The following is a 21,782-nucleotide window of genomic DNA, read 5'->3' as shown; positions in this document are numbered from 1 at the left end:
CTTAATCTTATATTAATGTAACGGGATGTTTACTTGTGTCACTGTGTGTCTGTAGCGAAGAAACTCTCTAACTGATCCTTCCTACCATAAACAAATACTTGTCTTGACTTATCCTCTCATAGGAATCTTTCATATTTTAGATATATCCTTAATCTTATAGGTATTAAAGTAACGGGATGTGTGCCTGTGTCACTGTGTGTCTTTTTGTAGCGAAGAAACTCTCTAACAGATCCTTCCTACCATAAACAAATACTTGTCTTGACTTACCCTCTTATAGAAAAGTAATAACATTTGTGGGTGTCTGTCTGTAGTTTAAGAGCGTGCTAATCGTTGAACTGATTGATATGTTCCTTCTTTACAGTGAAGCTTTCAATAGGTCAAGAAAGGTGTATAACTGTTTTAGGGAGGAGTACTTCAACACTCCCTAGAGAAATCACCCCCAGAACCACTATTTTTACTTTTTCTTTTTAAATAAAAATTATGGGTCAACTTTTCCCCACCCCCTACTCTCAAATGCCCCTAAAGGCCTCTATAGTTATAGGGGGGGTCGGTAGACAATTATGTAAAGTAAAACCTATAGGAAAACTTCAGACATATCTAGTAAATATAATGATTTTACATCTACACAATAAATCTAAAAGAATCAACCTAATAATATGACTGACATCTGTGGTTCACAGGTAACTATGGAGTACCTGGAACGCCATTGTCCAGCTGGGCGGAGTCCCACAGGATCTGGGCGGCTGGTCTCATTGTTGATGAGGCCTGTGACACTCCTTCTCATTGGAACTCAGGTTTACTGTTATTATTTATGTTTAGAATCAAAAGGGCACTAGGCAGGGCACGAACAAGAGCAAGTGATTTTGAGTAATTTGTTTCTGTTTGATATACCTAGTTATTAACTAAAAGAAGTTTTTCAATCATTTTGTCCTAAATAACAGAAACCAAGAATATCAACCTAAAAAATACCCTACATCACTGCTGGAAAGTGCTTAACATCACTTGCTCTCGTTTGTACAGAGTCCTCTTTTCAGATGTTTATCAAAGATCCTACAAACCATTGCAACCAGTGCAGCAGTAGCTCACAATTTCTCAATTTCTATGATATGTTTGTCAAAATGAAGATAATCTATTAAAAATTCTGAGATAAAAGACAAGATCCATAATTAATAGCATTGTTGCAATTGGAGACTAAATGTATTATATGTTCAGGAAGAAGCCTGGCCACCTGGATGGAGGAGGAAGGTATTCCTGGTATCCAAGGTATTGATACCAGAGCTCTTACCAAGGTAACTTAGTTTACAGGAAAGATCCAGGACCTAAAGGGATAAGACATTGGCCAATAAATTGATGTACACAAAATTACCCCTTCTGTACATCAAAATTAGTGGTTGAAACGTTTGAACACTCAACTTAATAAACCAACCAATCAAAAAGACCCCTAAGTTGTAAACCCTACGAATAAGAAAAGGTTATTATAAAACTTTGGGGACTAGTGTAATAAACAGCCCATTGTCCAATCTCTCTCCCTGGAAAAAAAGAGACAAATTAAATTAATTAAAGACAATAGGCTGTTTATTATACTAGTCTCCAAAGTTTTCTTATTCGTTGGCTTAACAACTTTGTGGCATGAAGTGAATTCTGATTGGTTGGTTCATTAAGCTGAGTGTCCAGGCGTTTCAACCACTCTTTGTAATCTACAGAAGAGGTAATTTTGTGTCTCATCAATGGGGATGTACATTAATTTACTGACCATTGTATTATCCCTTTATATCCCTGCATTCTTCAACAGTTATTATGTTTTATGTATATTGTAAAATAATGTATATTGTAATATAATGTATATTGTTTTGTAAGATAATCCGTGAGAAGGGAACAATGCTAGGAAAGATAGTTGTTCAGGGAGACAAGGATATTCCATTCTTTGATCCCAACCTTGCTAACCTAGTGGCTGAAGTTTCTACTCAGGTTTGTATTACTTTTCCGCAAATTAAAAAAATAGTAAGAAAAGTAAGTAAAAAAAAAAACGGTAAAAGAGGTGTTTACCCCCCTCAAACTTTGAAACACTTCTTTTTTTCCCATTCAAAATTTTAAAATTAGACCTTTGAAACCTCTCATTTTACCCTCCTAAATAAAAATAAGCACGTTTTTGCATTGAAGGAATGTAATATGTTCTAATTTATTACCTAACAATTACAGTAACTTAAAATACAAATATGAATAAAAATAATGCATGTGTTTTCAATACGTATTATTATTTATATTTATTTAGAGACCTACAACGTACAATGAAACAGGAAGCCCAAGAATATGTGCTGTTGATTGTGGATTAAAAATGAATCAGGTTTATTATACTTTTATTATTAGAATAATTATAATTAAAAAATCTGCGAAACATCAAATTGAAAAATCCTCTAATTGCATCGACTTTTCAAAAATGAAAACTGACAAACATTGCTCATTAAGATACGCTGTCTGACCAAGCGTGGGGCCAGAGTTGATGTTGTTCCCTGGAACTCTAAGCTTAATCCTGAACAATATGATGCTCTTTTCCTTTCCAACGGTCCTGGAGATCCACAGGTATACTACTTCAGAATTACACTGCCAGCAATTTTTTAGAATATTAATATATGTTATTACTAGCGAATACGCCTCTAATGGCCTCTGGTGTCCCTTGAGGAAAGGGGGATATCAACTCCTCCCACTTTCCCCATACCTATGAGAAGCCACCTTGTAAAGTATATTCCTATCAGTTCAGTGGTTAGCGAGATCCTTCGTTTCACTTACACACAGATCCTGTTTCTTTATTATTATTTATTCATTACTAGTGGCTGCGCCCCTAGCATCTAGAGGCTATCTCTTAGAATATTTTAAAGATAGCTTAAATACCATTCCCATGTGAAGCTTCCCTTAAACGTATAACTCAATCGGTTCATTAATTATTGAGATCTTAAGCTTCAGACAAAAAAAAAATCTACTACTTTATATAATAGGATTATAAGGATAGTTGTTTAGTTGCTGCGCTACAATTTTATTCTTTTCATTTTCTATTAGATTTGCAAAGATACAGTAGATGAGATCAAGCGAGTGATCAGCATGCCCAATCCAAAACCGGTTTTTGGCATCTGTCTGGGACATCAGCTGTTGTCTGTTGCCGCCGGATGTGATACATACAAGCTCAAGTAAGTAGCTTAGCAGTATTCATTTTTGCAAACATAATATAAGGTTGTACTCAAACATAATGGAGTACCTCTATGTTTTAAAGAAAAGTCTTGAAGAAATAGAAATAAATTTTATATGTGTGTTACAAAAAAACAAATATGAATTGTAGAGTAGCTATGATACTATATATATTTTTTGTCTTAAATCATATTTCATTAAAAAAGATATCTGTATTATATCTTAAAACTATTTAATTCCAGGTATGGTAATCGTGGTCATAACCAGCCATGTCGTCTCGATGGAACAGCCAGGTAATTTTACAGTCGCATATTAATATTTTTACTTTCCTGAATTTGGATGAATCAATTTTTTTCCAAATTTTTCAATTAATTTCCAAATTATTGCTGGAAAAATGCTATGTATATATATATACTGTGTTTCTAGGTGTTTTATGACCTCTCAGAACCACGGGTATGCAGTGGACACTGACAAGATGCCCAAAGGCTGGAACCAGCTATTCACCAATGTCAATGATAAGTCTAATGAAGGTATTAACTTATCATTATGAATTAAGAAGAATGGTAGGTTTTGATCAGAGGTTTAGGATAAAATTAAAAAGACATTTGAAAATATAATTAATAGTAATTTATTTTTTACCTCAAAGCAATTTGTTGAGCATAGAAACCTTCCCTTAATGATGATATAAAATGAAAACAATTGGGAGGAAGGAAGTTTTTTGTTGTTGTTATTCTAGGTTATATTGAAACTTGCCCCCGCAGTTATAGGTCCCACAGGAAAAAAAACAAACCCCACTTATCTCAATTTTTTTCGGAATGTGGTCAGAGTGGTCAGAGTGCTAGATAGGATTTTAAAGAAAAGGAAAACTACTGAGCATTCATTGATCTTTGTTTACAGGTATTGTGCATGAGAGCAAGCCTTTCTTTTCTGTCCAGTTCCATCCTGAGCACACAGCTGGTCCGGAAGATCTAGGAAACTTTAAATGTCGTCTTTGTATTTAAATTAAAATGCTGGTTAGGCGAGGACGTTTGCTGTTAATCATAATGACACTTATAAACACGTGCTTTCTTTCATGGTTTTAAAAGCTTTAGGGACTTTTATCAAATCTTGATTAGTTAGGTACATTGAATAACAGCTTTTAAATTCAATAAAAATGTAGAAAAACATTAAAAACTATAATTGACATTAAAGTTTAAAAATACCAGAGTGTCTTTTTGATGTCTTTATCAATATGGCTAAGGGTACTTCAAAGGTGAGTGAATTATTTTTGTTTACATTGAATATTATGAACACTATCTAATGTTGTCTGCTTATATTAAAAATGCACTTAAACTTAAAAGAAATAAATTGTTTTTTGGCAATGTCACCCATGTGTTTGGAAAAGACTTTTTTGAAAATTGAATTTGAAACCAATGCAGTTGTTAATTTAATTGCCAAGGATCCTGTGAAGAAACAGATCATGGATCACATGAAGATCAAACCAATGGAACAAATAACCACAAAGAAGCCAAACAAGGTAAGTGGGGTAGGCCAAAAGCTTCATCCAACCCAAAATTTACTTTACTGAAGATTCACTAATTAAATATAGGCTTAGTTATGTCTATTTTTCTAACTTTTTTTATAAGATAAAATTACAGGTTTAGTTTGAATATTTTAAATAAACATGAAACCTTTCAAATGTTTTACTAGAATAGGTTTCAAATGATTCCAAATGGTAAAAAAATAACTCTTCCAAAGAAGTATAATTGAAAAAAGTAATGAAACTTATTTGTACTTAATTGTTTATTAAGGTTTTGGTTCTTGGATCTGGAGGGTTAAGCATTGGACAGGCTGGGGAGTTTGACTACTCTGGAACTCAGGCCATCAAGGTAAGAATATTGGACAGGCTGGGGAGTTTGACTACTCTGGAACTCAGGCCATCAAGGTAAGAATATTGGACAGGCTGGGGAGTTTGACTACTCAGGAACTCAGGCCATCAAGGTAAGAACAGTGGGTAAGCTGAAGAGTTTGTCTACTCTGGAACTCAGGCCATCAAGGTAAGAATATTGGACAGGCAAGGGAGTTTGTCTACTCTGGAAATCAGGCAGTCAAGGTAAGAATATTGATCAGGCTGGGGAGTTTGACTACTCTGGTACTCAGGCCATCAAGTTATAACTATTTTTAACATAATTGAAGAGTTAAGTTTCAAACATCTTTAAAATTAAAATCCGTTAAAAGTGCATTTTCACCTTAAATTTTGTTGTATTTAACATTTATAACTTTTATTTAGGCATTGAAAGAAGAGGGTATTGTGACCATCGTAATCAATCCCAATATAGCTACGGTCCAGGTATAGTTCTTGTTTACATTAAATGTGTATTTTAATAAGAAAATTACGAAACCTTTATATCTAATATTGATTTGAAACTTTTTTTATGATCAGCCTTATTTGAAATTTGAATATTTTTATGTTTTCTATAGACTAGCCGTGGATTAGCTGATAAAGTTTATCTTCTCCCAATCACTCCACAGTATGTAGAGCAGGTATAGTACCTTTTTTGTATTTTTTTAGTATGGAAGGAAAACAAGGAATCAAGGATGACAACATCAATAAGTAGCAAAGAACAAAAAAAACATACGTACAAAAATGTTATTTAACGAGTTGATGTTTAAATAAATAATAAAATTGAAGAATATATAGGAACCATTCGCATGGATTTCACATGACTGATAGACCGATGGACCAATAAATTATATACTGGAAGCTCATTGGTATAGGGATTCTGGGAATCAAGTAAATTATAGAGTAGCCTCACTACTAAAAAGATTATATTGATTTTTGGTTATGAGCAGGTTGGAGAAATTAAGGAAGACCTAGATATGAGTCACTTGTGAGAAGATAACTTGATGTTTCTATTAATTTTAGGTTATTAAGAGTGAGCGTCCTGACGGAATATTACTCACTTTTGGCGGTCAGACTGCTCTTAACTGTGGGGTGGAGCTTAATAAGGTAAGCTTCGTTTGCCTATCTACATTTTTAACAAGGATGACAACATCCATAAAAGCGAAGCACTTAAACAGTAGGACAAACGGACATTAACACTTATATAGTGTCAGAACTGAATAATCATAATATAAATGTATAAGAGTCAAAGCAAAATTGTAAGTAAAATGTGTTGAAAAACTGCTTGATTCAGGATAATGTTTATGGACATACTTACATTTCTAGGACTTGATTATAGAGTTGCTTCGCTTATTACATTATACTTTGTTGTCCCAGGAATCAATATACCAAAAATCAGATCAATCGGATGATTAGATCACATAAAAATTTGTTGTTAAAAAAGTAAAAAAATCAACATGTTTAAAATGGACGTACGGACATTTTGGTGATGATTATAGAGTTGCTACGCTTTCTAAATCGTACCTAACTATTGAAGGAATCACCATGCAAAATTTTAAATCGATAGGACAATTCTAACATGCCTAAATTAACGAAAAAAGCTATCCGTTACGGACGTACGGACGTACGGACGTACGGACGTACGGACGGACGGACGGACGGACGGACCGACCCTAATTATAGAAAAGCTTCGCTTTTAAAAATTTTTAGGTATATGCTTTAGTTAGAATTTTTTATAAACTATAATTTTAGCTCTTTTTGGTATTGAAATTTTTATATTTTGAAAAGAATTTTTTGAAAATTGCTTTAATAATAATCAACCTTAAAAAGCTTTCACTTTGTCGAACCTACTATTATTTAGAGAATTTTATCAAAAATTGTTGAATTTTTGTAGGAGGGAATCTTTGAGAAGTATGGAGTTAAGATTCTTGGTACTCCTATCAAATCAATCATTGAATCCGAGGATAGAAAACTATTTGCTGAGAAAATTGCTGAAATTAATGAAAAGGTAAGTCTTCACTTATTACTGTTTTTAGTTAATACCAGGGATCTAAAGGGATAAAACAATGGCCGATAAATTGATGTATTATTACATACCCTAAAATGATCCCTCCTGTAGATTACAAATAGTAGTTGAAACGTTTGGACACTCAACCTAATGAACATCCAACCAATCAAAATCAAATAAAAGTCTCTAAAGTTGCTGAGCCAGCGAATTAGAAAACGTTAATGAAAACTTTGGGGACTAGTGTAATAACAGTCTAATGTCGTCTCCATCCCTGAGCTAATCCACACTACACATTGTTTTGTTTGTTATAATGATGTATTTTTAGACTGCGCCTAGTCTGATTGTAGAAACAGCTGAGGAAGCTTTGGTTGCAGCTGAAAAACTTGGATATCCTATTCTTGCCAGGTAAAAATCTACTAAAATTTTTCATTAAGTATGTATTTTAGAATAATTTTAATGGTTTTTTTTCTTCACACTGCACTGGTGCTTTTCAAGTTGAGTTATGGAGAGGTAATAAATATCAGGCAACTTTAATTATGCTGTTCCTTATTCATATGAGATAATAAGAGTGCCATCAATTAGGGTTGCTTAATATGGGATACCTGCCAATGCTCTAGGCCAAGCTGATCACAAAGCTTACCAATATAAGATTGGATAAAAGATTATCACTTTTATACTTCTTGTGCATCCGAATCTTAACGTTAGAGATTCAGGGCTATATGCATAAGATTTTAAATGTAAGATTAACTTTTTTTCAGAGCTGCCTATGCTTTGGGAGGACTTGGATCTGGATTTGCCAACAATCCTACAGAACTGAAGAACCTTGCAAAAACATCTTTTGCTCATTCAAATCAAGTAAATATTTCTTAAAATTAAATTATAAAAAATTATCAAAATTAATAAAAGATCAAATTACTATTTTGTTTTAACTTACATTTTTTCTTAAGGTTATTATTGACAAAAGCTTGAAAGGTTGGAAAGAAGTTGAATATGAGGTTGTCAGAGATGCACATGACAATTGTATTACGGTAATTAAAATTAATTGATTAAATCTTGATCTAATATTCTTTTTCAATGTTTTGGCAGATAAATCATGTTGAACTTATTAAGGTTTGTAATATGGAAAATGTGGATCCTCTTGGCATTCATACTGGAGAGAGTATTGTTGTTGCGCCATCCCAAACATTATCCAACAGGTATGCAAATCATAATGAAAGTTGCGTCAGCTTTTGTTTTCTGTTTCATTAATTTCTTTTTCAATTTGATTATAAATATTTTTGTTAGTGAATACAACAAGCTTCGAACCACCGCAATCAATGTTATTCGCCATCTTGGGGTTGTGGGAGAGTGCAACATTCAGTATGCCCTTAACCCCGAATCTGAGGAATATTATATTATTGAGGTAAGTACTTGAGCATGATAGAGTTAGGGAGAGTGCAACATTTATTATTACACATGAAATGATTTCAGCAATGGAGTTTAAGACACACTATACCAGAAGGGGTGAAGGGGAGATTATTTAAATTTTGCCATGTGTACTGCTTACCACTTTTCAAAATCTTTCTTTGATTAAATACATCGCATCATCAATCAATCGTTTTAACACCTCTTGCACTTTCTTTAAGGTTGTTATTTAAATTTAATTTTATAAAAAAAACCATGCTTGAAAAATTATACTATATTGAAAAAAAATATTTTATTTTATTTATAAATTATGCTATGTTAGGTGAATGCCCGTCTATCGCGTAGCTCTGCTTTGGCTAGCAAAGCCACTGGATACCCTCTGGCCTATATTGCCGCTAAACTGGCCCTGGGCACTCCCTTACCTGATCTTATCAATACTGTTACAGGTAATAACAGTTCAACTGGACGCCATTTTGATTTGAAGGAGAATATGAGCGAAAGAAACGGTATTAGATATTAGTGTTAACTATAGTTAAATAGGTTCATTTAACAACACTTTACAAAAGTATTTTGAATAAATAAAAGATTGACACCACTTAAAATCACTCGATCTCGTTTGTGCATAGTCCCCTTTAGAATTGCAACTAATCAGGCAACTAATCAATAAAGAATTATAGATTAGTGGAAAAGATTAAAAACTCATCGATGATAAGGATTAAATTCAATCTTTATTTTATAATTTATTTTAGGAGTAACAACTGCGTGCTTTGAACCTAGTTTAGATTACTGTGTCGTCAAAATTCCAAGGTATTGTAACAACCGTCATCACTAAGAACCAGATGTTTTTGTGCATATTTAAAGGCTAAACCTCATATCACACAAAATATCCAAAGATAAAAAAGGTGACTTTAAAACATTCGATATATTATTACTTGCATGTTTCACCAGATTTTCATGTACTCGCAGCTGGCTAAAATAACTATAACTTCCATTTAACCTATCACCTCCTCTCCTACTGGATGAACGAACTGACCAATAAATGAGGTCCATGTTAGCAACCTAAATTGACGACAAATTTCCCTTATCAATATATCTACGTATGTTCTATTTCCATTTTTAAAAAAAAACCTATAACAAAACTTTTAAAAACTTATTGCACCTAATCGTCTTTGTTTTATCTAGATGGGATCTGAGTAAGTTTAGCCGAGTGAGCACCAAGATTGGAAGCAGCATGAAGAGTGTTGGAGAAGTTATGGGCATTGGCAGGTATGTTATTTTATTGAGAAGGTTTCTTCTAGTCTTAGGATTATGATTTCTTCCTCAATTTCACTTATGATAAGGTTCTTTTTTTAATTAGTTTCTTTTTTCAATTTATTCTAAGCTGTGTAAGTGTTTTTAAATGCATCTTATAACATCACAAAGTTAACCATTAAGTGATAAGCTATAGTCATTGCCGAAACTAAAGACGTATCTTATGCTGGTATGATAAACCGTCAATTTAATTTCACATACACGATATAAGTATAGAAAATTCATTGTCCTTCATTATTTAATGGAATTCAGACAAATCAAAATTATGACTGTCCTTTTAAAAGAATAAAATTCTTTGGATCATGGAAAGAAAACGAAGTAATGAGTTTCATCGTATTTTCACAGAAACTTTTAATAGGTTAGGTTAGGTAAATGTTAGTGATTGCCTCGCATGGTTATAGCCTACCACAGCTGCTAGAAATAGGATAAAAGCTATTGTGAAAAATACGATGAAACCCGCTGCTTTGTTTTCTTTTCATGATCCAATTCTTCAGTTAATGATTGTTTTCTTAAAACTAATGTCTTAATTATAGAAAATTTGAAGAGGCATTCCAGAAAGCGCTGCGCATGGTGGATGAATCTGTTTCTGGTTTTGATCCTGACAGGAAATCTGTCAATGAAGATGAATTAAGGTTAGTCTTGCAAATTAGTATTCAGTCTACTTTTGAATAAAGAGGACAATTGTATCCAAAAGTTGAGAGAAATAAACACTGTTCCATAAGACAAGGTTTTAAATCTATTGAACTAAATAAATATGTAGTAAATTGTAAAGTCTCATTACTTATTCAGATAATAGTTAAAAGTTATTTTTAAAACATCTACTTAAAGCCTCCTTGTTAAGTAGATTATTAACCCAGCAGTTGCTGAGATCTATTGCTTCAGAGATAAATATAATAATGGACTTTTGCCTTTGTTTCATAAATTATGCATATATATGCCCCTTTTTAGTATATAGAAGTTTTGCAACAAGGATTGGGACGTTGCCGTTCCTGCAACTGGCAGAAATACAGTGGATGTATTTTTGTCAAAATTGTTTGTCTGGATGTAAATTCGACAGTAATTTGCCATATATCGTAGGTACCCTGACAAAAATACATCTAACACAGGCATTTAAACATCCAAAATTGTCAATTATACATCTATTTCTTGCCAATTTCACATCTAATTTTTTTCATATGTCAAAAATACATCTTGTACATTTTTATCAATAATAAACAATAGTAAACTGTATAGTAGATATTTATACTACAAGAATATACATAATTAATATGTTAGATTATGGCTAAATGTTTAAAATCTTTATTCTATAATTTATACCTTTTTCCCTGTTTACCCATTTCTAGCTAATGGGCGAAGCCAAAGGGGCAGACGGGGACAAGGTCGTGGACGTGGTGCTATTGAAAGTCAAACTTGTGGCAAAAACTATTCAAGGGGTTATCTACCACGGCACAGAGTTACATGTAAGGGGCCAATTACTATAGATCTCACCACTGTAGAAGATGCTCCTGCTTCTCTAGATAATGGGACTGCAGAGTTTGAAGGTGTTGATGGCCGTAATGTTATTTTTCATTTGATATTGATGATGCTATTAACACTTTATCTCAGATAGATGAAGATGTATTTAATCTAGAGCAAAGCATCATCCATCAACAACCAGGGCCTAGTGAACAAATACAACCTGGTTTTTACCCACCCATGCAACACAATAGATATGGAAGTGGGGACATGAGTGATGTATTAATGGATGACTTTGGTGTACCCATTGGTAGAATTATGACAAGATCAATGTCAAGGTCATCACAATCAACTGTATAAATTCAATTTTGAAGATTTTAAACATTTAACTATGATTTTAATATAATATTTATTCATGTTCTACTTAATAAATGTCTACTAGGTATACAGTTCACTATTGTTTATTATTAATTAAAATGTATAGGATGTATTTATGACATATAAAAAAGTTTAGATGTAAAATTGGCAAGAAATAGATGTAAAATTGACAATTTTGGATGTATAAATGCCTGTGTTAGATGTATTTATGGCGGTTTCTTTAAGTATGACTGTATTTTTGGCAGAGGTTTTTACATTTTGACAAAAATACATCCAGCTGTAATTCTGCCAGTTGCAGGAACGCCATGTACCCCAAGGATTGAATAGTAAATTTGATCAAATTATAGATATAAACTATGGTTACTTTAAATTATCGATGAGCTAACCTTTGTTTAATTATCTTTCCTTATAAAAATGTTCTTTATAAACTAGGGCAAATTAACGTGACTGTTAATAATGGAAATATCGATGAAAATAAATGATTCATTTATTGGACGGACTTTCTGACAAGTTTTATGACTGACCAGGCATTAAAGAGATATCAACCAAAAAATAAAATAAAATAATATTATAATTGATCTAAATATGGGATTGAGAAAATTGTAAAAATATCTTTAAAAGGGTTGGGGTTTAAGGGCCGTTTTCATCTACTAAAATAAGAAACTTCACTGTAAATAAGAACCGTATTGGTTCAGAGGTTAGCGAGATCTTTTGTTACAAAGACACTAACGCACAGACAGGCAGCTATCCTGATACTTTTTAAAGGATGAAAGCAACTTAATTACATAATACTTTAACCCACTTTAACCTTAGCGTCGGTTTCATCTTTTTTTAAACTACTGAATAAATCAAATTAGTTTTACATACCAATAAGCAATGTTTTCAAATCTAAACACCATAGAATAAGATCTGCGTGCCAAAAGTAAGAAACTATGAATAAAAACGTTTATTTCTCTTTTTCCTGAATTATTTGTAGACTTTATTCCCCTGGAGGGTAGATCCTAAACCTTGAAACTTTTACAAATATAATTCTTTCTTTTTATACAGAAATTTTTGTACAAAAACATTTAGGTTATTTTGGATTATATGTACAAAATAAGGCAAAAAATTGAAAAACGGATGATTTGTTAATAAAGTATTCATACCAAGTATACTTATAAAACCTTAAGTAATTTGTTTAATCACTCTCTATGAAAGGACAGTTAAGAATATTGGTTATATAACCCTTATTAAAAATCACGAAACTTTATCATACATAAACCATTATTTTTCTTAACTAAAAATAGTTTATGATAAATATATTTTAATCTTTTTTAAATGATTTTTCTTTTGTCAATTAAACTTTCAATAATAATCTAAAGTCATTGAATTAATTGAGACGTCAATTGATATTTTCTTTTATTTTGTGCAATGTCAATCAGTTTAATTAAAAGTTTGCTTTGCAGTTAACAATTCTGATTAAATTAAATAGTTTTTTTTTTTTTTTTTTTTCATTTATACTTTACTAAATGTCTTTCAAGCTTTTTATTTAAATAAAGTTTTTTTATTCTTCTGTATTTAACTTTCAGGGAAGTTTTTTTTATCACCCCCCTCCCCGAGTATACAAATATGTATAAGAATCTGCTCTAAAACATAATAACAAAAAAAGTATATTTTGTTTTCTCATGTAAGTGAAGAGGACTGGGTAAGAAGTGGAGGAAAAGGAAAGGGGGGGGGGGGTTGTGGGGAAATTTTCCTTTAGAATTGTTTGTCAGAATATCATTCCCTTGTCCCTGTTCGCAGCATTAAATTTTCTTGCTTTAATTGTCCTTCAATCTTTTTGTATTGAAACTTAGTTAAACTTTTTTTGCATTATGATTATTTTCAATGAATCTGATTTAAACGAAGGATAATTATCTTTTATGATTTTTTTTTCAAACCAAATTTTAGGTATGACCAATTATTTTTAATCTTTATGTTTACTTTTTACTGTATAATTTTTCAAACTAACGGTTTTCTATATTTACTTTATTTAGGGAGCCAACAGATAAAAGAATGTTTGTGCTAGCTGCCGCACTCAATAGTGGATGCTCTACAGATATATTATATTTAGGGAGCCAACAGATAAAAGAATGTTTGTGCTAGCTGCCGCACTCAATAGTGGATGCTCTACAGATATATTATATTTAGGGAGCCAACAGATAAAAGAATGTTTGTGCTAGCTTCCGCACTCAATAGTGGATACTCTACAGATATATTATATTTAGGGAGCCAACAGATACAAGAATGTTTGTGTTAGCTGCCGCACTCAATAGTGGATACTCTACAGATATATTATATTTAGGGAGCCAACAGATAAAAGAATGTTTGTGTTAGCTGCCGCACTCAATAGTGGATACTCTATTGATAAACTGTATGATCTTACCAGGGTAAATTATTTCAATTTATAAACAGTTTTTGAAATTTGTGAATCGAAATCTTATTTTATAAAAGTTTAACCTCGTTCTTATCGCTAGCTCAAAAACTTTTTTACCAATAATTTTACAGAAGGAAAAATTTTGTTTATAATCATTGGGAATGCTTATCAATTTATCATCTATTGGCTTATCCCTTAAGATCCTGAATTTATTGGTTGTTGGATAATTAAGCAATTTTTATGCAATAATCTTCTATGCATAAAACAAAATGTTTGGGGAGGAAAATTTGCACATTTTTGTTTCTTTTCAGCACATTTTATTATGCCAAGGTTTTATTGCGGGATTCAGGGATCTCAAGGGATAAGGATGGATTATGACTGATAAATAAATGTACATCCCCACCCCAATGAAGATTGCAAAGTTACCCCTTTTGCAGATTACAATTTGCGGTTCAAACGTTTGGATACTCACTCAACTTATTGAACCAAAAAATCAAAATTTAATAAAAGTCCCGGAAGTTTTAAGCCAACGAACAAGAAAACGTTATCATAAAACCTTGGGGACTAGTTTAAAAAAAACAGTCCAATGTCCCCTCCCTCCTGGCGGGAGTAGAGAAAACTTTGAAGGTGAATTTAGATGGAAATGCATAATTTTTGTTAATGCATTATAATTTTCAAAATATAAGAACAAAACAAAATATGTTTGAATTTAGAAATGGCTACATCAATAAGTAGGGAAGCTTCCTATTGATAGAAAAACGGACAAATATAGTAACAGGATGTCTCTCTGTTTGTACCGATGAATCTCGGTAACCGTTACCGTTGGACCGATATAAGGTTTCCTTTACAATTTAGCTTATCATAGACCCAGGGAAGGTTTATAACTATTCAGGGGGGTATCTCCACCCACCCAAGAGAAATCACCCTTTGACCCCCCCCCCCCACAAAAAAAATAATATTTTTTCTTTTTAAATTGAAATGATAATTCAAAACTAATCAAAGTCAGTCGGACATTTAAAATTATATAAAACTTTAGTCACTGAAAAAGACAATAATTAACTTTTAGATAATATTATTTCTTTTTAAACATTTATTTATTTTATTGTGTAGATTGATCCTTGGTTTCTGAACAAGATGAAGAATATTATCGACTGTCACCAAGCTTTAGGTAAACATAAGGGGGGGGTTTTTAATGCAACCATCTCGTAATCAGTGAGCAAATGGCACTTAGAATTCGAATTTCGAGCTGAAATTTTGCATGGGTAATCCTTGGTAGGTCTATTTTCCCTAAATCGAACAAAAAGTTGGAAAAGTAACAGCTGGCGGCTGCAGCTCAGCCGTTTAGCTGTTTTTTGCCTATTTTTAGGGCAAATTCATCATTATTTACGTAGGAATCAACTTTTTAAAACATAGTTTTGGTTTAATTCATATTAAATGATAGCAATAACCATTTTTTAAATTTCTAGTACCAGCTGCTAAACGGCTAGAACCGGCTGAAAACGGCTGGGAGCGGCCAAGAGTATGAAGAGTAGATAGGGCTTGTGACATGTCTAGGGGTAGGTTTTTATGGGTGCTGAGCTCAAAAATACTACTAAAAATAGTGACGGCCAATCCATATGGCAGCTGGGTAACAGCTGCAGCTCAGCTGCGAGCGGCCAAGAGTAGAATGAGTAGATAGGGCTTGTGACGTGTCTATGGGTAGGTTTTTATGGGTGCTGAGCTCAAAAATACTACCAAAAATAGTGATGGCCAATCCATGTGGCAGCTGGGTAACGGCGGCAGCTCAGCTGGGAGAGGCCAAGAGTAGAATGAGTACATAGGGCATGTGACATGTCCAGGGTTAGGTTTTTATGGGTGCTGAGCTCAAAAATACTACCAAAAATAGTGATGGCCAATCCATGTGGCAGTTGAGTAAAAGCTGCTGCTCAGCTGCGAGCGGCCAAGAGTAGAATGAGTAGATAGGGCTTTTGACGTGTCTAGGGGTAGGTTTTTATGGTTGCTGAGCTTAAAAATGGTACCAAAAACAGTGGCGGCCAATACATATGGCAGCTGGGTAACAGCTGCTGCTCAGCTGCGAGCGGTCAAGAGTAGAATGAGTAGATGGGGCTTATGATGTGTCTAGGGGTAGGTTTTTATGGGTGCTGAGCTCAAAAATGCTACCAAAAATAGTGGCGGTCCATCCATATGGCAGCTGGGTAACGGCCGCAGCTCAGCTGTGAGAGGCCAAGAGTAGAATGAGTTGATAGGGCTTATGACGTGTCTAGGGGTAGGTTTTAATGGGTGCTGAGCTCAAAAATGGTACCAAAAATAGTGGCGGCCAATCTATATGGCATCTGAGCAACAGCTGCAGCTCAGATGGGAGCGGCCAAGAGTAAAATGAGTACATAGGGCTTGTGACGTGTCTTGGGGTAAGTTTTTATGGGTACTGAGCTCAAAAATACTCCCAAAAATAGTGGCGACGAATCCATATGGCAGCTGGGTAACGGCTGCAGCTCAGCTGGGGGAGGCTAAGAGTAGAATGAGTAGATAAGGCTTGTGGGCTGTAGCTGTTACCCAACTGCCATATGGATGAGCCGCCACTATTATTGGTAGTATTTTTTAGCTCAGCACTCATAAATACCTATCCCTGGACACGTCACAAGCCCTATGTACTCATTCTACTTTCGGCCGCTCCCAGCTGAGCTGCCGCCGTTATCCAGCTGCCACATGGATGGGTCACCACTATTTTTGGTAGCATTTTGAGCTTAGCACTCATAAAAACCTACCCTAAGACACATCACAAGCCCTATCTACTCATTCTACTCTTGGCCGCTCCTAGCTGAGCTATAGCTGTTACTCAGCTGCCATATATGGATTGGTCGCCACTATTTTTAGTAGCATATTTGAGCTCAACACCCATAAAAACCTACCCGAGACACGTCATAAGCTCTATCTACTCATTATACTCTTGGTGGCGCACAGCTGAGCTGCAGCTGTTACCCAGCTGCAATGTGGATGGGTCGCCACTATTTTTGGTACCATTTTTGAGCTCAGCACCCATGAAAACCTACCCCTAGACACATCACAAGCCTTATCTACTCATTCTACTCTTGGCCACTCGCAGCTGAGCTGCAGCTGTTACTCAGCTGCCATATGGATGGGTCGCCACTATTTTTGGTAGCATTTTTGAGCTTAGCACCCATGAAAACCTACCCCTAGACATGTCACATGCCCTATGTACTCATTCTACTCTTGGCCTCTACCAGCTGAGCTTCGGCCGTTACCCAGCTGCCGTATGGATAGGCTGCCACTATTTTTGGTACCATTTTTTAGCTGAGCACCCATAAAAACCTACCTCTAGACACGTCACAAGCCCTATCTAATCATTCTACTCTTAGCCGCTCGCAGCTGAGCAGCAGCTATTACTTAACTGCCATAGGGATTGGCCGAAACTATTTTTAGAAGCATTTTTGAGTTCAGCACCCATAAAACCTAATCCTGGACACGTCACATGCCTCATGTACTCATTCTACTCTTGGCCTATCTCGTCTGAGCTGCTGCCATTACCCAGCTGAGCTGCGTCCATTACCCAGCTGCCATGTGGATGGGCCTCCACTATTTTTGTTAGCATTTTTGAGCTCAGCACCTATAAAAACCTACCCCTAGACACGTCACAAGCCCTATCTACTCATTCTACTCTTGGCCGCTCGCAGCTGAGCTGCAGCTGTTGCCCAGCTGCCATATGGATTGGCCGTCACTATTTTTAGTAACATTTTTGAGCTCAGCACCCATAGAAACCTACCCCTAGACATGTCACAAGCCCTATCTACCCTTTATACTCTTGGCGGGTCCCAGCCGTTTTCAGCCGGTTCTAGCCGTTTAGCAGCTGGTACTAAAAATTTTAAAAAATGGTTATTGTTATCATTTAACATGAATTAAACCAGAAATATGTTTTAAAAAGTTGATTCCTACGTAATTAATGATGAATTTGCCCTAAAAATAGGCAAAAAACGGCTAAACGGCTGAGCTGCCAGCCGCCAGCCGTTACTTTTCCAACTTTTTGTTCGATTTAGGGAAAATAGACCTATCAAGGATTACTCATGCAAAATTTCAGATCGAAATTCGAATTCTAAGTGCCATTTGCTCACTGATTACGAGATGGTTGCATTAAAAACCCCCCCCTTATTTATAAATTCACGTTTGAGTTTTTCCATAAACAAATTAGATTTAACTATATTGGGTAATGTGCCAAATATAAATATATTTAAACATATAGGTTTCGAACTAGCACCTATGAATGAAATAATACATCTTGCTCTTAGGAATATCACATTTCTTTTTAAAAATACTAGCAGCTTTGTCCCAAAAGGTAATAAAAAAATAAGTAACTCTGGCGCTGGAACCACGGACTTTAAATTAACTGCCTTAAAAATGTGGGGGATTATTTTATTTTTTTGGGGGGTGGGGGGGGGGGGGTGTCCAAACCTCCAAGAAAATAGATAACCACTAGGGGACCAAAAGATATATTCCCTGAAGAGTAGAATCCAATCGGTTCAGTAGTTACCGAGATCTCAAGAGACAGACTGACTGACGGACGGACAGACATCAAGCTACTTTGTTTTATAGATACATTTTAAGTTATTAAAGTTTAATACAGTAAAGTATATACTCTTGTTAATATATGTTCTTTAGACTTTGAAAAAGCATTTGATAACCAAATCTTTTATAATCGCGATATTTATTTTATTTCCTTGTATTTCCGGTTTTACCTAATATGCTAATCTACTTTGCTGTAAATATGATATTAAATAATATATGAAATGTTTTTAAAAGGGGGAGGTAGGTTGTGCTAAAATCCCGTAAAGGTGTGAGTTTTAAGGCTTAAAAACAGTATTAGAACGATAATATTCACTAAATATATGTATTACTTATTAAAAAGAACTATTGACAACAATTTTTTTATTTAAGTTACATAAATTTTATCGTTCTAGTACTGTTTTTAAGCCTTAACTCACACTTACGGAATATTAACACAACCTACCTCCATCCCCCTTTTAAAATCATTATTCTGCCTATTTGACATAAAAGTAATTTAACTAAGCACGTCATGCTTTCACTGAGGTTAACTTAAGTTCTTTAATAAAGTTTAAAAGAAACATAATGAAAATATTTCTATTACATCATCAGCAGACAAAAACTTTGTTTTTCACAAAATTTAACGTTGATAAAATTTTGATCAAACTGTTTTTCCTTTTCCTCGTTTTACAGAAAGAAAAGGATTAGTTGGTTAGGGTAATAATTTATCGCCAAGTTGTCCTTTGAGGGTTTTGACCTCCAATGTGTAATCCAATTCTATTAAATTGTAAGTTTTTTTTGTATGTGTATTGTCATGTAGGATTCAAACCAATAAGACTCGAGATAAAAGTCTTGAAATCAATTAATTTTATAAAAAGATATGCTACTTTTTTAATATATGCCCTTAGAAATTAGGTTTAGATTTTAAAATATATTTCTGATCCCTTAATCCTATTCTCTATATTGTTTCTTTGTTTTTACCAACTTACTTTTTTCAATGGATTTATTATTTCATGGATCTTGGATTATCATTTACTCTAATAAAGTGAAACTCGCATGTAGCTAAAATAACGCTAACCCATATGTATCCCTTTTACCCCATCCCCTCCCACTAAATGAGCCATGTTCATGTTAGTAACCGTAATTGACGACAATTTTCCCCTGTCATAATATCCACCTTTATTCTACATGCATTCTTTTTTTCAGAAATTTTACTTCACCTCTCTGCATACCTACTTTTGATTTATGTTTGTTTTTGTAAATTAAATTAATTTTAAATCATTAACTATATCCCTATTGTAAAAGATAATATAAATTTCAGAAAATCGACCTTTAAAATACCAATATTTATAAATAGGTAGGTATTTATATTTGATACCTTTAATAAATATTGAATTATTGGTTTGTACAAAATAGCAAAGTTCAAACTTTCCACATATAATTTTAATCTACATGGGGGGAGGGGTTTGCATCATTTATCGTCCATTGTCATATCTCTTAAGATCATTACAAAATTAGCAATGATAGTATGATATTTTGACTGAGAAAAAAATATTAGGGTTGGCAATCCGGATCCGCCCAATTTTTGGCCAATGTTGGAATCCAAATCCGGATCCGGAATCCGTTTTTCAATAGCGGATTCCGGATTCTTATTTGAGTTTTTTCTTTCAACTCCTCCTCTTTGAAGGCAAAGATTTTCATCATTATATATAATATCTTTTAAAATCTGGTTCGATTCTCGGAAGTGAATTATAGAGAATACCAAGAACATTGATTTTTAGGACATATGTAGCACTTAATTTAAAAAAAAAATTAAAAATTCTTTTAAAATATTGCTAGAATTCCGGAATCCGCAAGGAATCCGCCACTTTTTTTGACGGATTCTTTAAGAATCCGGAATCTGAATCAGGCCTAAAAATTCGACGGATTGCCATAACAAAAAATTATGATGGCCAAATCTATACGTATGTAGTGAATTGAATGTACATTTTATAATGTACAAAAATTATGGAAAAACATTGTAAAACTGCGCATATTTCATGACATTTCTCCTACTGCAAATCTAAAACAGACAAATAAAATTCAGACTGATCATATTTGAAAAATTTAAGATATATTTTAAAAATACTGAATAATTTTTTAACTATTTAAGAACAACAGATCTCTAGCAAAATTGGCATATGTTCCTTTTCTACGGATAAACACACATCAATCCTATTATATAAAGCAGTAGGGTATTTTGTCTGTAGCTTAAGTAGCTTAACTAATGAACCGATTAAGTTTTCATTTTAGGAAAGCTTCACATTTGTCCTTGGGTGCTTTGAGGCTGTTTTATTTTTAGAAAATAAGATACTGATTATTAATTTCTGTTAATAGGAAAAGGGTTCAATCAAGCAATACTTTTGTTCCATTAAAGAAGGTATTGTAAAACAGATGATGAAGGTTTAAGAAAAAATACTTATATTAGTAACAGCCATTCAAAAATTTTTATAATATGTTTACTCTAACTTACAGAAACTTTCCATTTTGTTGTCCAATATTCCTCTTTTTTTATGTGGGAGTTTCAATGAACTTCTGTTTACTTGAGCAGCGTATCTACTACATATATTGAACAGCTGTAATAGTATAACTAACTAAATCTTACAGAACTCAAAATGTTTTTTTTAGTAATGCTTTTCTTGAAATTGATACATTTTTTAGAAGAGTGAAATAGCCTGAAACTTTTCTAGTACTTAAGTGAAACTACTCTAAAATGATAAATTCGATTGGTTAAGTGGTTCGCAAATTATTACTGTCATGTATTAATGTATTATAGGATAACTATGAGTTGTGAAGCTTTATAATATCTTAAAGGAGGGTGATGTTAATGAAAGTGGTCTTTTTACCTTAGTTATAAAGTACATTTTAAGCACCTCCTTTACATACTAGATACTTTAAATAGTCCTAAAGGGGACTGTCCACGAACAAGAGCAAGTGATTCTAAGCACCTTACAGCATTGATTCTAAATATTTTTTTGGTGAATATACTAGGGTTATGTTTAATATTGTTATATCGACTAAAAAATTAAGTTTCTCTATGGTTTTCTATAAACAAAACTTTGCAATGTTAAGCATTTTTTGACAATATGTCATCAAATGTTTTGTTGAGTTCAAAAGTTCAAATAAAATAATATGCCAAATGTTAAAAATTAACATTTTTCATCAAAAAAGTTTAC

At 33.6% G+C, this 21,782-nt stretch overlaps 1 protein-coding gene across 1 annotated transcript in view; it reads left to right on the top strand.

The window, feature by feature from the left end:
• r (carbamoyl-phosphate synthetase 2, aspartate transcarbamylase, and dihydroorotase rudimentary) overlaps positions 1-21,782 on the top strand; it is a 56,118-nt gene that overhangs the window by 2,845 nt on the left and 31,491 nt on the right. Inside the window, 27 exon segments of the mRNA XM_080163822.1 lie at positions 682-794; positions 1,213-1,289; positions 1,858-1,968; positions 2,273-2,344; positions 2,467-2,580; positions 3,055-3,182; positions 3,423-3,473; positions 3,607-3,710; positions 4,078-4,152; positions 4,386-4,432; positions 4,619-4,696; positions 4,971-5,048; positions 5,450-5,509; positions 5,641-5,703; positions 6,086-6,169; positions 6,957-7,070; positions 7,396-7,475; positions 7,829-7,925; positions 8,018-8,098; positions 8,181-8,266; positions 8,355-8,472; positions 8,797-8,920; positions 9,224-9,281; positions 9,657-9,740; positions 10,319-10,417; positions 13,942-14,026; positions 15,124-15,181. Coding sequence (XP_080019948.1) covers positions 682-794; positions 1,213-1,289; positions 1,858-1,968; positions 2,273-2,344; positions 2,467-2,580; positions 3,055-3,182; positions 3,423-3,473; positions 3,607-3,710; positions 4,078-4,152; positions 4,386-4,432; positions 4,619-4,696; positions 4,971-5,048; positions 5,450-5,509; positions 5,641-5,703; positions 6,086-6,169; positions 6,957-7,070; positions 7,396-7,475; positions 7,829-7,925; positions 8,018-8,098; positions 8,181-8,266; positions 8,355-8,472; positions 8,797-8,920; positions 9,224-9,281; positions 9,657-9,740; positions 10,319-10,417; positions 13,942-14,026; positions 15,124-15,181 — 2,339 coding nt within the window.

This window comes from Acartia tonsa, chromosome 6 (genome assembly GCF_053477335.1).
Source record: "Acartia tonsa isolate MP-2025a chromosome 6, ASM5347733v1, whole genome shotgun sequence".
In the NCBI taxonomy this organism is placed as follows: domain Eukaryota; kingdom Metazoa; phylum Arthropoda; class Copepoda; order Calanoida; family Acartiidae; genus Acartia; species Acartia tonsa.
Note: the sequence above shows the minus strand (reverse complement) of the source record. Positions and strands in the feature narration are given on the sequence as shown.